The sequence below is a fragment of the Bubalus kerabau genome, chromosome 2 (assembly GCF_029407905.1).
Source record: "Bubalus kerabau isolate K-KA32 ecotype Philippines breed swamp buffalo chromosome 2, PCC_UOA_SB_1v2, whole genome shotgun sequence".
NCBI lineage: Eukaryota > Metazoa > Chordata > Mammalia > Artiodactyla > Bovidae > Bubalus > Bubalus kerabau.
Window position 1 is genome coordinate 25,641,751 of NC_073625.1, and position 17,389 is coordinate 25,659,139.

General features: G+C 38.0%; 2 protein-coding genes across 7 annotated transcripts in view; one reads left to right on the forward strand and one right to left on the reverse strand.

Annotated features, from left to right (window-relative positions):
• Window positions 1-434: 434 nt before the first annotated feature.
• On the reverse strand, window positions 435-16,533 carry CNOT7 (CCR4-NOT transcription complex subunit 7). 3 transcript variants are annotated; one of them, XM_055567274.1, is made up of 7 exons: window positions 16,382-16,533; window positions 13,599-13,808; window positions 11,605-11,798; window positions 7,876-8,037; window positions 6,219-6,363; window positions 3,793-3,903; window positions 435-2,057 (listed from the first exon to the last, which is right to left on the reverse strand). In XM_055567274.1, the coding sequence occupies exons 2-7, from the start codon at window positions 13,713-13,715 to the stop codon at window positions 1,929-1,931; spliced, it is 858 nt and encodes a 285-aa protein (XP_055423249.1). In that variant the 5' UTR covers window positions 13,716-13,808; window positions 16,382-16,533; the 3' UTR covers window positions 435-1,928. The 3 variants fall into 3 exon arrangements, with proteins under 3 accessions (XP_055423249.1, XP_055423248.1, XP_055423250.1); XM_055567273.1 differs by lacking the exon at window positions 16,382-16,533 and adding an exon at window positions 15,339-15,495; XM_055567275.1 differs by lacking the exons at window positions 7,876-8,037; window positions 16,382-16,533 and adding an exon at window positions 15,339-15,500.
• VPS37A (VPS37A subunit of ESCRT-I) overlaps window positions 15,552-17,389 on the forward strand; it is a 32,512-nt gene continuing 30,674 nt past the window's right edge. For 3 of the 4 annotated variants that reach the window (XR_008710100.1, XR_008710099.1, XM_055567268.1), the window contains exon 1: window positions 15,552-16,026. Coding sequence is in view for 2 of the 4 variants with exons in the window: in XM_055567268.1 (XP_055423243.1) it covers window positions 15,902-16,026 (125 nt within the window). In the remaining 2 variants the exon portion in view is untranslated. The remainder of the gene's footprint in view (window positions 16,027-17,389) is intronic. The other variant, XM_055567267.1, reaches the window with a different exon arrangement.

Genomic DNA, 17,389 nt, shown 5'->3' on the forward strand with positions numbered 1-17,389 from the left:
TATAAAATATATTAATTCTTGAAACCAAAATGGATACAAACTACAGGGCTATTCAAAAGGCAATCTTTGTAATTATTTTTTTAAGGAAGTGAAGATCAAAAGAAAAAGAAACCAATTAGATACCTGCTGTATTGACTTTAAAAGGAAGCCACAGTAAGTTAAGATCAAATGCATTTACTTTTGTCTTTCAGAATAAATGCATCCCTGGAAAGGGGAGTCAGAAGTCAAGTCTTAACATTTGGTAGAGGTATGCATTAAAAAAACAAGCGAACACTGTTGTCGTGAAGAAGGCTCAGGTTGATTTTTTTCAATTAAGACATTAAAAATCATGTAGTAAATGAAATTACTGAGTTCTGTTCAGTTGCCGATATTTAAAAACAAAAACCCACAATATCCCAAATATTTCTAAAACAAAATTACCAGTCACCAACATATATAAGAAAACATTTCTGAAGCCTTTATTTACAAAAGCTTTAAAAACAAATAATCCCTCTGTTTCGCAAATGTTTTGTTTAAAAAGGACCACCCAGTTACAGCATTGAAGTATCATGAATAAACAATGTACAAGGGAAACAAACGAATGTGGCTAACATTTGGAGATTTGCTAATATTACCGATTGAAGTGCAGATGACACACATCATAACTTGTAGTCCGTCATTTCAGGGCAGTTAATTATTACCAAAATGCCTTCCTACGCATGCTCTGGTCTGGTCACATATTCCACATGGCTAAATATTTCACAGTCTCTTTTGTCAATATATATAAAATAGATTGCAAAGATATACACAAAAAATAAACAAGCATTACACTCCTCAGGTAGTTTTATTAGCTATACTGTATATAGCTAATAAATATAAAATTTTATATTATGTTGTTTTGCACCAAATTTCTCCATTATTTATCTTTGTAGCAACTATGAAAGCTCGAATTTTTCGTAATTTAATTTGGTACAAAATATACCTAAAGACTTGGCAATCTTTGGATTTGAATGAAATTGATTTGTGGAATCAACAAATCAAGAGCATTGTAAATATGGCTCTAAAATTTTTTAAAATAAGGGTAAACAGAGATGGAATAAAAAGAAGCAGATAAGGGAAGTGTGCTATCATAAAATAACTGCAGCTTCAACATCTTGGGTACCAGTTTCCCGGCAGACATTAAATGTCCCATCACAAAGGATTTTTCCTGAAGGGTGTAAAGCTGGTTTGAAAAACACTTCAGTCACAGAGCAGCCTAAACACATGCCAATTAGAAACGGACAGACACTAGATGTGCTTGGAAGATTAACTACTACGCACAGAAACAGCAGTTACTAAGCTCCTCAGTAGTTTTTTGTCTTTTCTTTTTTGTAGTCCTGCTGATTCAACCATTTGCACAGTGCATGTGCTATATATTCCATGGGTCAAAAACAAGTAAATATGGTAAAAGTTGGCAGATGGTCATTTTTCCAGCAAAGAGCAAGGAAAACCAAAACTGCTGATAAACAGAGGATTTGAGACAGAATCACTCTCTAAAGTGCAAAATTGATGGTCCACAATCTCAAATAGCTAAAACTCCTGCAGAATGGAAGGGAGACATGAAACAGGGAAATAAATTACAGTCAGTGCTAGTTAATTTAAGAACGGGAAAAAACAAACCAAGCTCAAGTAGCTGAAGTTTATCAAAGTATTCAATACCATGTAGCTTTCCCCACTCACACACACCTACTAACAAGTGTATTTAAGGCCGGATTGAACCTGAATACTTTTCTATTTATTAAGATCTGAGATAGGAATGGTAGATACTTAGTGCTGAAAGGCAGAAAAATAAGCTATGAAGAAAAAAAAAAAAGCTATGTCTACTGTTCAAGGGATTCAACCAGAGATAAAACCTATATACAAGCATGTGTGTATCTCAAATAAAATAAGAATAAGAGAACTATTTCATGTCATGACTGCTTGCTGGCTTCCTCTTCATATGCATTCCCTGTGCCATTCTGTACATAGGATGAACCAGAACCAAGGCCATACAAATGACCACAATATTTGGCATCATCAATATGATCTTCAAAGAACATCTAAAAAGGAATTTTGGAAGGAAAAAAAAAAAAAAGATAATTTTAACCAAAAGGTACGACTGGTAGTTTATTATTTCATCAATGTAAGTACTGACTATTCCTTAACTATGACAGCTCTTATCTATGATGCTCCTCTGAAGCCACACATTTAAATTAAACATATAAGACCGATGTTCTTAAGAAGTACAGAGTTCAAAAGAAATCAAAGAAAAAGACTACCAAAACTATATAAACACAATGCCTTTCCTATTAACACTCAGACCATTTTATGAGAATTTGTAAAATGGAAAAATGGCAGGCATTTTTAGTCCATTAATTTAATAATACTTAATCATGAGAATGAATAAAAATAGCCAATAATGGGTTGGGGAAGGGGCTAAGGTTTATAAGTAGCCTTAAGTCTATGTGAAAGGCCAAGACTTTTGGCTAAAAACAAACCCCAAACATGTCTGGACAGCAAAATCTGAACATTCACATTAGGTTATTATCCTTAATAAAGCCAAGAAAAATAAAGATAACAAATTAATAGCAGAGAATCCACCGTTAACCAAACCATCAAGGCATATTTTTAAACGCAAAGCTGAGAACGCAAAAGGTTGTCTTGTAATTCTCTAATGGAGCACTATGAAGACATACAAAACAAAATATTTACTTGTCAGGAACACAGTCCAAATCACTTCTGAATCAATACCACTTGGCAAGATAGCTATATGTCCTATTACACATATTATTAATATATTTCTACTAAAAGTTCTAAATTCCCAGAATTATCCTCAGTCATTTCTTTAATGTCTAAGAGGATATACTCTAAAGAATTCTACAGTATTTTGCAAAAAGGAAAACGTTTTTGTAAGCAAAATGTCCACTGTTTTCTTTTCACATAACTGGCTTTCTTTTCTTTCCATTTATCTATTAAGTACACCTATGCCCATCACTTAACCTAAGAGGAGACTTGGATTCATTAAATTTCATTTTTCTGTAACTGACTTCTTTATACTTGAAGAACTTCTCTCTGCCTTTTGCCTCTTAAGGAATGTCTGCCCAACATGATTTTTGACTTACCTACTATTTCAGATTTATTTAACCTCTTTAGAATTCAAAACCTTTTTGTAAGAATCTACTAAACAGCCTGAGTCCTACTCTGTAAATCCTCAAAGTACTGAAGTATGGCAACAGTTTAATACCTAAGAAAAGACAGTGCCAGGGAAAACTTAATTATATGGATTCCTTGAGAAGGAAATGGCAACCCACTCCAGTATTCTTGCCTGGAGAATACCATGGGTGGAGGAGCCTGGTGGGCTACAGTCCATGGGGTCTCAAAGAGTCAGACACGACTGAGCGACTTCCCTTGACTTGACAGAAGCAACACTAATGTGATTAATAGGAAGTACTCTGGAGTTCCCCTATTAATGTATATAACCTTGGATAAACGCTACTGGCCTCTAGCCTCGGCTTCCTCATCTAAGAAATAACATGGTTGGACCTACATAATTTCTAAGGTAGTTTAAGTTTCATATTCTACTAAGAACTTATTTTCTTCTTTTCCTTCTGAACTGCATTTCAAGATGACTCATTTTTGATTACTTTCATTCAAGTGTGGTGGATATGACTTATATGGCAACTGTAATTATATCTTCACTTAGTATGTACTTATTGCCCCCAAAACTTTTGCCATTATATTTTAATGTTCTCAACCTAATAACCAACTGAGAAAAAGGCACTGATGTCTTCATACTTCTCTCATTTTGAAAAAGGCCATTCCTGTGAGCAGTGAGTCAGATCCTGCTTGATGCTGCGGTCCTATCCGTTCCAGCTCTAACTGTTCAGCAACTTCCTGTAAACCACCCTACAAGAAAGAAAAATTGCTTGTCAAAAGAAAAACATTGCAACATCTGGATTCAAAAATTACATAACACAGACAATGATTAAAACAGCAATGAGTTTCAATAAAGATGGACCTTATGAAGATCAGCAGAAAATAAGAGAATGTGAATCACTGATGCATTTGTTGAATGTGGGAGATGTTTATAATTCAATAGAAAATGAGATCTTAATTGGGGAAATTTATCTTCATCATACCCTTTAAGGCATGTGATGGCAAGTAATTTCCCTCAAGATACGGGGGCAGCAGATCATATATAAGGTAACACAGGCTAATGTTTACTGAGTACACTCACAGGCCATCTCTCCATCTATCAATTCTTATAAAATGGACTGTAAGCAGGTACTTTATAAATTTTCTTAAGCTTCATATAAAAAGTTTCATCTAAATATCTCTAAACAGCTCATCTAAATAATGTGCACAAAACAAAGCTGTTATAACTAATCAATCTTTGACTACAGTTTTTGTTAGATAAAAAGAAAAAGAGTATGTTGTTATAAGAATATAACCCTTTAGAAGGGTCTGCTAAACACCCACCTGTGTAAATACTGCTAGGATTAGAAAGGAAAGATAATGAGATTGAAAGAAAGGAAGGGAAAGAATAGAGAAGGAAAGAGGGAAGGAGAATAAAGAGGGGAAAATGGGAGAAGAGAAAGCAAAGAAACAAACATCAGGACCAATGACAAAACTCACACAAAGAAATTTCTCTCTAAACTGTTAAGGCCTCTACCAGCAAACTAGTCCTTTTCTACATCACAGCTTGAAACAGTGCTTTGCACAGCAGTTGCTTCAGGGCTAAAAACAGCACAAGGATTAGGTATCATTAGCAGCTGCTCAGGAGAGCAACAGAGTAGTCATTCAGAATGGTTGACTATATGTCAGAAAGTACTTTGGTCATCAACCTAAATTTTAACACTTCCAGTTACTCAGGGCATATTCAGAATGTCTAATATGCTCAGAAAATTTTCAACAGCATACACATAATGAATAATAATTTGGTGCTCTGTTCGCCCAAACTGTCACTATTCAGACATGTCAAATTTAAAAAAGAGTATTTCCACAGCCAGATAAAAATATTTAGGCCTTGGATTCTCAGCATGCAATACTTTCAGGGGATATCCTGTCTAGAGACATGAGGACAGCCTACTGTAAGTTCACCTGAGTCACAGTAGAAGTCTATTCAAATTGCACAGAATTCTGCTTTTCTTTGGTGCTACAAACATGAAGTAGTATTTCTTAAAAACTTCCCAGATTGTATGCTATATCCTGTAATGAGGTAAGGAAACTTCAGCCCAAAGACTGTTTCTCAGGATTTTCAGTTCATCTGTCAAAAGCAAAGCTTCCTTAAGTCAATTCCTAAATTATTTCTTCCTACATAAAAGTAAAACTCTTTAAGTTTTCACCGTCTCCTAAAAGTATGACTCCTTGCACTTCTAAAAAGCCAAGGAGGAGAAAACTTGATCAGCCTTGATGTAGGTTCTATGAAGCAACAACTTTATGTAAATGTTTTTCTTGAGTTACAGCTTAAGCACTAACACACTGTAAAAATAAAACCACTATGTTCTTTAGGAGTCCGTACCCCTAGCAGTGAATTCACTCTAAAATTAAGAGCACTTTTCCTGATAAAGACACTTTCTTTTTGAAAGAATTAATGCTTAGAAGTAACAAATCATTACACACATGGTAATAAGCATCAGAATGTAAGCTGCTGTTTAGATAGGATCTACCCAATTACCAGCACTTACTACTAACAAGATGATGTCCATGGGTTGGTAGTGAGGAGGGAAAAAAAAAAAAGAAAAAAATCCCTTTATAGGAACATGACCCTATGACTAGACCTGAGAATATAACCTCCAAGATAAGCTGAAGGGGAAACTCTTTTTGCTACATGACTGACTCTAGCTGTACACTGATGGTCCCGAGACTTCCTCCATGTGTTGATTATGTGTTGGGAGACAGGGAGAACTTGCATTTCTGTGTCAGACTCAGATTCTGTGCTAGTTCATGTTCAACGTGGCAAAAGAATGATAAGAATATGATCTTTGGTTTGAATCTTGCTAAAGCTTATTCTGCAAATATATAATGAAGCTTTGAATAAGGATTCCTTATAAACTTTTTATGCAAAAAAGGAATTAGATGACAATGTATAATCAGATAATGTGCATTTAATATAAAACTTAAAAATAAGGTTTAAATCAACATCTAACCTAGCATCTTTTAAGTCAGTTACCCACTCTGAATAGCGTGTTGATTACAAATAAAACCATTTAAAGACTTACTTTGAGATTTTTGCAGCTCTTCATGAGGTACTTCACATCATAAATGACAGGAAAAAACAATCGAAGGATCTCAAAGAAGTCAAGTTCTTCTTCAGGCAAGTTAGAGTTGGTCAGGATTTTGATTAAGTAGCCAAAGTCATAACCACTATGAAAGGGTTAAAGAATACAGAAGAGGGACCATAAAAACCACAGAAGTGAAAAAAACATTTTTTTTTCAATACAACTTTTAAGTGAGTCACACCGTAAACAGGAGAGGAAAAAAGAAATGAACCAGAAAAAAATGCACAAAAGAACAGAAAAAATAAACACATTTACAGTTATAATGAGGAAATGCCATCATTCACAGACAGTGATAAGTATCATCAATCAGGAATATTAATATACAAATCTCTACAACTATCTTAGGGCTGTAGTCACTGAACTACTATTTAGCAGATCCTTCAATAGAGAACTCTCTAAAATCAAACTGTCCACAGCAGATGTCTCAAAAAATAAAGATGAAACGAGACTTGGCAAAAATGTCAAAGATAGCAGAAAAACTGGCAATCAGAAGACAAAAATAATGCCTATCTTCCCATCATTTATATAATACAATCATACATTTCAAAAACCCAAACAGTAATTCCCTACCAAAGTATTTTCACTTAAGTAATTTTATAAAGAAATACTCTCTTCCCTCAAAATTTTGTTCCTGTCTCAATCCCTCAGAGATACTAGTGGGAATGTTGTACATGAGAGAAGTGAAGCTAGTAAAGCTGAGAACTACTATCTAGAGAACAGCAGCCAACTCCCACATTCTCAAATCAAGATCCTGTCCCTACTGTCTGGCTTTTTCACAGCTTTATACCTCCCTGCACTCCATCCCACAGTCACACCCCTTCTCTTCCCTGTCAATCTTTCCTTAAGACCTCGCACATGATGCCTTCCCCCAAGAGCCCTGCTCCCACAGATTTCTCAGACAAGTTGTTTTCTGTACCACCATTTAAAGCACATGCACTGTTTTCTCCACTTCTTTAAAGGGCAGGTGTCACATCTTGAATTTTTTTTCCCTTATGACACATAGTTGGGACTTAAATATTTGATGAGAAAGGCTATTTAACATACCTTTTAAAGTGAGAGTACATATAAAATTTCTATTCAGTGTTTAGAGTTTTACTTCTTACTTTAAAAAGAGGGGAAAAAAAGCTTTAACATTGGAAACCGTAAGGAATATCAAGATATAAACAAAAAAATCAGATTGTAGCCTATTTTGTAACTTAATTCCTAGAATCTTATCAAACTGCTTGACATACGGTAGATAATAACTTTTTTTGATGAATAAATTTTTCATTCTAAGGCTTAGAAATGTTAACTCTATTTATTAAATAAATAAACCTATGTAATAACACAGATTCCAAATGGCACTGCTGGACTTAAACCAAGGTCCGTTTTTTTCAGCCTACACTCTTTCCACTATGCAATACTGTCTCCCTTAGACTGAAATGGATCCCACATCATTAAATGAACCTTTAGGGAGACCAACATTAGCCTGTTGAGCTATATGGCAGCCAATTCTCTGCTGAACTAAGCCTGAAATGCTGACACCATGACCCAAGTCAAGTGTGATGCAGCTAGAAAATGGTGTAACACAAATAGCATTTGCAATGTAATCTTTTACCTATGAAATGATAACCATTTGACCCCTTCACAGAGGACTACTCCTGATGTCATAAGAAGTTCTGCAAAGTACTGGGTCTCAATTCCTTCCTCCTCATGTTTTTTAAACTGGATACCAGATGTTGTGAGCAGCTCTATAGAGTCTTGGGCATACATGTCCTCCCTGGCAGGAGAAAAAGAAAGACAACATTCAAAAGTGCCGTATTTCAAACTATGTTTCTCCCACTGACATCTACAACTACAGTGCCAGAAATATCAAGAGAGAATGGGCCCGAGTCCATTTGTTCCAACATTTCATATATATGGAAGGTAAATGTGACTGAAATACAAAGGTCAACTTAAATTTAGAAGAATGTTCATACAGCAAATTATCATTTGAAACAGTCCAATGGTGAGACTTTAATCTTTACTATCCATCTCATTAGCCTTTCACAAATTAAGTAAATTTAACTGGGTTCAAAAAAAAAAAAAAAAAACCAGGGTCTTCTACTCACCGTAACTACCACCACAGAGTAACAGACATGTTCTTATCCGGGCTTTCAGTCTCAGCAGCCATTTTAATGCTGCCAAACAGAGCTGCAGCCACAGGGGTGAAGCCTGTGTCTGTCTCCCAGGCTCTCAGCAGAGAGAAGGGAAAGAGATTGAAGGGAAAACTCCTGCTGTGCCTGCGTTAAACCACACTCTCTTAAAGAAGGAGGAGTTGCTTCCTCTCACTACCGATGAGCCTCTCAAAGAGTTCCCATCAGCAGTAAGCTGTTTAAAATGAAAGACTCTGCTGGAGCAGCATTAATTTCTCCTTCTAACAGCTTTACTCCTAGAATATTACTTCTCAAAATCAAGACAGGGAATCTAAATATAAGCCAATCTTTCAAGATTTTACTTAAGCCAAAAAGAAAACCATCTTTAATATCTATAAGCACAAGCACACAGGTATCCAAAATACTATATTAAATCAAAAAAGTGATCAAAATGAAGGTATGTTTCCAAGAATGGAAAGTATTTCATGCAGTGCCCACTGGATGTTTCTATTTACTTTGAAAATTGTGAGAATACTGATTTCTACCACTTAGCAAAAGAAAGTTCTATAAAAGCTTTAATAAAACTAAGCCAAAAGGAATATTGCCTTTGAAAAGTAATAAAACTAGCAAATGAAGTATTTAAAAACAGGAATTGCAACAATTACTCTTAAGTCAAAATTCCCTGGAAAATTATGCCAAAAAACTCTTTCAAAAGGTTATCTGAATAAACCCAATTCAAGTTTTTTCAATTACACAACAGATATTACTGTCCTTGTTATACAAAAACATGTACTTTAAACAAGTAGAATCTCACTCATCATGCCCAGATGCTCACTAAGAGACATGCTCTAGCAACTATAACCAACCAAAGGCATAAGAGACTCCTTCTCCAGGCTCACATTATTCTGGACCATATGCTCACTTTACTTTTATGATCTCTCTCTTAATCATAATTTAAGCTTGAAGAGGGCAATGATTTTTGTCTGTTTTGTTCAATGGTATATTACCAGGGAGTACTGCACTATTTAAATCAGTATTTCCCAAATGCCCAATGATAAAAATCACTCCCATTAACTTGTCAACAATATGGATTCACAAGTGCAACACCTGGACATACTGGATCACCATCTCCAGGAGAGAGACCTGGATGAGTACTCTGGTGTTTTATGATCAAATATCATATCCTACTTTAATTTTCATGTATGTATCAAGTCTAAATTCACTTTAGAGCAAATTCCCAAACACTGATCAGTACCTAACAGTTCTAATTCTTGGATTTCAGCAACAGAAAGCAGGCAGAAGAGTTATAATGACCATGACCAACTTTCCTCAACATTATGTCCCTGGGACCTAGCACCACTGCTGACACATTCATTCTAGGAACTCAATCAAAGTCCATTTTCATCTTTCTTCAAAATAGCCCAGATTCATGGTGTTCTTTCTCCACATTAGGTAGAACTGGTTTTACAACTGACCCTTTCTATTTAAATAATATTTTTCACTACATCCTTAAAGGTCTCTCAAGGTATTAATATTAGGATGAATGGCAGCAATAGACTACAGCATGAGTTTTTCTGTATGAGAAAAAATGTACGAGAAGAAAAATGTCTTTCAAAAAATGCAGTAACAAAGCAGTTGTTATAAGAACAAAGATGTTTCTAGAAAGGAAAAATGTCTATTTTACCAAAACTGAGACCCTGATAGGTCACCTCCTACTCACATACTGAGATCATAGCACTACGTTAGTACAGAACAATGTTCTGATGATCAGCTTGGGAAAAAAGTAACACAGAGCAAATGAAATGGTCGAGAACCGATTTTAAAAAGGGTTACCTTTCAGGAAAGAGATAAAAGGGAATTTTCAGAATTAAAGGACTTATAAAAGGTTATTATCAGTTTAAATAGAGATAAGTACCTTTCACCCTTGACAAAGTTGTGGAGAGTATATTATTAAATCCAACAGAGTGCAAACAGAGTCAGGCTAAACATAATGCAATTAGAAGCCATACTATTATACCATTGACAACACTGTCCCCTAAGCTCATCAGCCCTGCTTGTCTTTAGATCTTATATATGCTAAGGATCACACTACAGAGAACAGAGGTCCTTAAATGGCACTACCATCAACTGGGGCTTGTCTAGCGGCTCAGATGATAAAGAATTCACTTGCAATGTAGGAAACCTGGGTTTGATCCCTGGATCAGGAAGACATCCCTGGAGAAGCGAATGGCTACCCACTCCAGTATTCTTGCCTAGAGACTCTCACGGATAGAGGAGCCTGGTGGGCTACAGTCCGTGGGGTCACAATGAGTTGAACAAGACTGAAGGGACTGACCACCACCACCACTACCACCATTAATTGTCCTACAGCTTCATTTACTATTTTGCAAATTGGATGTAAGATCATATGAAACAAGCAGAGACTGTCAAACAGAAGGATACTGCAGTATAGTAACATACTCAAAGTGTATTCAGCATTTCCCCATCTTACAGTTTGTAAACAATCTGTCCTCACCCCAAAACACTGGAAACTTCCCTAAGCTATCAAGACTACTCTTACCAATTATACAGAAGTACTGTAAGTAAAGAAATTGGGTTGTGACCCAGGACTTGAGTTAGAATTCAGATTCCAAATTGTTTCCTAAAAGAAACACCAGGCTCAAGGATACTAATACTTCTCCCATATGTAACCTGTAAGAGGTTCTGTGGGCTGGGCTGACCCAATAACTGATTTGAAAGGAAAATGCACCCAAGTTTCTAGGTATGATCTTATTATCACCTCTGATGAGCCTTCTATTCACACAATGGACTATGACCATGATAAGAATCTCTTCATGAGAAGGATAACTTTTACAACAAAGACATATATGTTTCAAATTGCACACAAAATTTGAAAGCAAAATTAATGTTGTAAAGTTATCTTTTTTCTATCAAAAAATATTTTCAAAACCCAGTTTTCCAAATTTCAAAATAGTGGCAGTTATGCTTTTAAAATAACAGCTCTAAAATTCAAAGTATCTGAATTTAAGTCTTCTTTATCCTGATTTTTTTTGTCCCATAATAAAAAGAAGAAACATAAAGTTTTGAAATTTTAGGTTTTAAATATTTCCAGGGTAGCAATACCAAATTTCATTTGTTGTACCTGATGGAAATTAATGTCTAAAATTAAACTAAAAAAAAACAAGTTTGGGTTAAATTTATTTCCTACTTACGTCAAATTAAATTTAAAGTTAAACTGCCAAGTTGAAGTTCCTGGTGGGTATTCTCCTTGCTCATTCATAAATGTCAGTCCCAGCTGAATTATCTTCAACAAGTCTACATTACACCGCAACAGTTGGTACTGATAGTCAGCATTACTCCTGAATTCTCCAATGGGTCTTGCAACCACGCCTGGAAACTCGGTGTCCTGTAAAATAGTTTTAAGGGTCATTACTTACTAAACGGTCAAAACCACAATCCAAAAATTCCTAGAATAATTAATTTTGAGTACACATTGTTGGGGTGATATTCTACACAATTCATGTTCAATTACAATGTACCTTTTAACTAGGAAGAGTATTACTTTTTAAAACCATAAAACCACAAACTTAATGACTTCATCTTACTTTAAATATCATATCAGTAAAAAATTACCATGTATAATGTACACATAATAAATGCAACTAAGTACTCTATTGCCGAGGAAAGAGGAAAAAGAAAATTACAAATTCATGTTTTTCAACAAGTATGTGAAACTATGCTAGCAGTACTGTAATATTAAAACCAATGAAGACGGTTAAAAAGACTAGAAAATGTACCATACTTTTTAATTGCTTTTCTGAAGTAAGTATTTAGATAAATACCAAAACCCTCCTGCTTTCTTGGCCTAAAACAATACTCTCTACACTCCAGGGAAAGCACACCCTTAAAGACTGCATGCCACCACTCATTCCTGTAGAATGCTATCACATGTCTAAAGTCGTCACAGCTTTCATTTGAGAAATAAATGATCACTGTGAATTTCTACTGGAAAAAATAACTTCATTCTAATTATGGATAAGAAAATACATCTATTAAATAGGACATTATCTGTGTACATTCAAATATTCATATTTTAACCAACCAACCTGCCCCTCCCAAAAGAAGCATATTTATTTATTTGTATTAAATGTGCTAAGAAAATAAACATATCATTTTAGTAGTAAAATTCAAATTAAGAAACTAAGAACAAAACCTAAATTTCAATTCTTATGAAGAAGGAGAGAAATGGAAACTTTTCTAAATTCAGTCAAACTCAACAACCACTTTATTGGATGCTATGTATTATGCTAAGTGTTGGGGGGAGAAAGGATGATTAAGATACTAAGCTCTTTCTTCTCGAAGCTAATATCTGGAATACAGTAGAGAAGTCAAAACAGACAGTGCCCAAGAAGCAAAAAAATTAGTTAATTGAGTAGACAGGCTAGGCCGAGTGAACAGTATATGCAAAACTAGAAATGATTAACAACACAGTGTGTTCACGGAACTCCACTGGTAATTAAAAAACAAACAAAAAACTACAGATCAATAATGCTTCATTGGGAGATCTGAATTTTTTTGTTTGAGAAAGACATCTAGGAGCTCCATCTGGTATTAGTATCAGGCCTTAGTGTTGCTAGGAGCAGACCTGGCATTCACAGCTAGGTCCCAATGGGTCTTCTGCTGAATATAAACAATTAAACACCATAATATCAGACATGGCCAGTCTGTAATCATAACTGAACATATGCAAAAACACACATTGTCCAAACCATAAACATGATCAAACCTCCTTCTATCTTAAATAATGAGTGAGTGTTGCTTCTTTACAGCTTTAGCCTCACTCTAGTCTTCTCTCATTCTAGTTGAGACTCATTAAGATATCCTATCGTGGAATTACTCCAGCTTGAGCCCCACTTCTTCACTCCCTAAAACCACTGCCACACACCCCAATTCCTAGGTCTTTCCAACACTAGCTTATGCAAATAACCCCATGGTACTAAGAATGCATTTTCCCTCAATGCAATGAGTAAGAAACCCAACTTGTCACATTACTGGTGTGTTCTTGGTGGTCTTTAGTTGGGAGGTCATTGACAAAATTATTTTCATTAAATACCTAGAAAAAAAATCAACCAGAAGGGTTGAATTCAAGATGTTTTAAAATCCTCTTTCATAAAAGGCATTTTAAAGATTTTGCTCATAGGCATACCATAGCAACGTAATTATATTTTCGGATAACTTGACGAATTTTCTTCATCTCTTCATCCAGGTTGCAAGCCCAAACTTCACAAATTCTTTGGCTATGATCTACAGTTGCTGCTGGCATAGTGAGGGCACAAGGAGTCTAGCTGCCAAGCATCAAAATGTTATACTTGATTGAAGATTTGTTTCGTAAATACTTTATCCTTTATTTATGTACCTGCAAAATAAGAATCAGTTATACCAGGAATCTGAATCACAGAATGAGGTGATAGAAACCTAAGAGATATTTATTTGAGGTCTTTGATTTATGAGAAAATCAAAGTTTAGGACGTGACTTGTCTAAAGTCACACCGCTAATCAGTAGGAGGAAAAGGACAACACAGGTTTCCTGGTTCTAATGTTAGGTAAAAAGTGTTTTCTGCATACATACTAATCATTTTTAAAAACTTCCCATTAATTAAAAATTTCTCTGAATTCAACTCACTCTCTGAATAAAACTGTATAAAGACATCCCTTTTCAGGTAAACATGAAAAGTCACATACTGATACACGTGACAAGATCAGATGTTACGAGGGCAAAGGTAGTATTAGTACTTGCTTTTATTCCTAATTGAACATTCAAAGTCTGATTAAACTACAAATTGAAATTATATTTTCAATATAATTTTCAAAGTCTGATTTAACTACAAAATTTACCAGAATTTATTTAGGTCAGATGGGAGGGGCCAAAAGTAAATAATTTTTTTCTTTTAAAAAGTTCTTTCTGAGCAATAAACAATAGCCACAGAAACTGTTTCAATGTCTGTAACTGCTGATGGGAAAAAGAAGGGAAGCGACAGTCTCTGCATTTCAAACTCTTTCTAATTTCCTAAAAATCCGAGCATTTTCCCTGGTTACCAAACACACATGTCACGTTTCTGGTTCTTACAAACACAGGTTTCATGGTAACAGTACAGACCAACATTTTGGTTCTTAAGCGGGGAAATTCCAGATCCTCTTTCGCTTTTCACACAAGTTTGAAAAAACCGCAACAGACAAGTGTAAAAGGGAGCTGTGACCTCTTCTTATAACTCTACAGTCACAAATGTAACCTCGAGTGCTCTAAGAACAGAAACCGAAGATCGAAGGGCTACTCCCTTTATAACTCACTTCACTCGGTTACACACACACAGACACACACACAGACACAATTTGTAAAGGCCCTGTCGTTGAACATTGCTTTCCTCCACCTCGCTCTCTACTACACTTCCAGAAGACCTGAAGAGGCACCAGAGGCCTTCTTGTTACTGGAGGTAGCCAACTCCGAACAGCGGGTTCCCAACGAAACGCGAGGACAGTACAGACAGATTCAAGTCACAGACAACTCTCTTCCCTGGCAGAGAGCCAGCGCGAAGGCTGCTGATAACCACTGACTGGAACCCGACTGAATCCCAAGCCCCGCCGCGAGAAGCACTGCGAGGAGCTGACGGTCTAGGCCACCGCCCTCCACTCCCAATTTCCGTCCCGCACCACTGAAGCCCCAGGTACAAAGCCTTCGCGTCATCACCCCGCGCCACCCCCTCGACAAACCCCCCAGCCCCAAGTACCTTCCCCCCCGCCACTCGCCGCCCGGCCCGTCCCTGCGCCCGCCACGCTCCAGCTGGCGCCATCGCGCGCCCTCTCAGGTTCATCGTTCCCGCCCCCTTCCTACTTCCCCAACCCGCCCCTCCCCCCCCCCCCCCAAGTCTGAGGTAGACGCGAGATCTACTTGTGTCGCTGAGCTCGCGCTCCTCCTCTTCCTCCTCGCCATAGAGACAGCACCCAGCGGCGGCAGCGGCGGTGGCGGTGGCGGTGGCGGTAGCGGCGGGGGCAGCGGCGGGTGCCCCATAGACACCGCTCGCCCGGCAAGGGGTAAAGGGGAGCCGGAGCTTCGCCGCACCGCGCTGCGCTGTCGCTTCTCGCGCGTCCGGGCGGGGGCGCCGGATGATGACGCCATCCGCAGAGGGGGCGGGGCACGCAGGTGACGGAGGCTGAGGCGGTGGAGAATTAAAGCGGTCGGGCTGTCTGGCTGGCTGGTTGGGCCGTCAGGGCCGCGGACCGCCAGTCTCGAGCTGCGAGTTCCCTTCTCTTCAGCTGCTGCGCTGACAGTAGCATGCCCCCCCGGCCCCGAGGACCCCCCGCCGGGCCGGCTTAGAGAAGACGCGGCTGCCCAGCACTTGGGCCGGGCGGTCCCTGCCCGCTCCTCCTCTGTCGCTGGAGAACCGCCGGGCTGAGCCGCTGGGAGAAGCAGGCCAGAGCCTTCCGGGGCCTCGGCCCGGGGACCCGTGGAGGATGAGCTGGCTCTTCCCCCTGACCAAGAGCGCCTCCTCCTCCGCAGCTGGGTCCCCCGGTGGTCTCACCAGCCTCCAGCAGCAGAAGCAGCGCCTGATCGAGTCCCTCCGGAACTCACACTCCAGGTGACTGGCCGCTGCCTCTCCGACCGAAGGAAGAAAGTAGGGCTGGAGGGCGGGCTGGTGCTAACCACACTCGCAGCTCCTCAGGCCGACTCCCGCCAGCTGCCGCCCTTTTTTTTGGACATATCTCCCTTGGTCCTGGGTCTCACGCTTGCTCTCCCGTCCCTGACCCACACGTTCAGGATTTCTTCCGGGACCCCCTTTCCCCCCCTCCCGCCCCCACCACTGCTCAGCTCCCCTAATTCCGACTTCCCTCATCTCCCCTGACACACCGCTGCCGACTGCCATCTGTCTCCTGTCTTGTCTGCAGTGTGCCTGGCTTTGCCCGGCTTCCTCACCAACATTTCCTTTAACCCACCTGTTTGCCGCGTTGGCCGAATTGTTGAAATTCTATACTTGGCTAAAAAGGAGATTACTCTTCACAATTCAAGTTTCACGAATAGTGGACTATTTTTGGAGAAAAAACTTTGAACCCTAAAGGAAAGGGAAAACAAAGTTTTCATAAGTGAGTTCTCTTCTGGGAGTAACGTACTCAATCCTCTTAAGTCTAATAGATTTACCCTGTTCATTCTAACCCACCTCCCCGCAGCTGATAACTATCAGTGGGTTCATTTCTCACTTTGTGATTCTTGTTCCTACACTCAGGAATTACCTTCAAGTCATTTTGATTGTTCTGCTGGCGTTGTTTTTGTTTGGTTTTGTTCATTTTCTGCGTGGTCAGGTTAGAAATATTTTGCAATTCAGATTATTTCAGCTGTTTTTATTGCAGGTATCTGTGACCTCTAGTGGTTTTAAAAAATTAGAACAGCCTCTTCATATGAATTATGCAACTAAATTTACGTGTGTCAGCATGTATTTTAATGGAAAGATATCAGCATCTTAATAGACTATTCATATATTTGAAATACATCTTGAGATATCAAAATTGGTTAATTCTAGGAGGCATTTTATGTGTTATACTAATTTTTTTCTAAACAAGTTATAGTATGGAATAGTTTTAAATTAGGTGTATTGTTAAAAGAAAAAAATCATTGCAAAATCGGTTTGGCTATAGTGAGGCCTGTTGCTTGATTGAACTTCAGGTGTTCCTTCGTTCTTTTTCTCAATTGTTCTGCTGTTCAGAACTTTAGAAAGGTGAGAATTTGTGGTATTAAACAGGAAAGAATAGCATGGTGTTGGATGTAATGGTAGCTTTCTTTTTGGAAAATTAAGTTCATAGAGTTCTTACAAGTCAATCTGACTCTGGTTTTCCCTACTAACCTGTAAGAGCTACTTTTACAAAATATGTTTATAAATTAAGGATACTCCTTTTTAATAAACATAACAAAAGTTCTCACCTTGGAAGGCCGTTTGTTTACAATTGCCA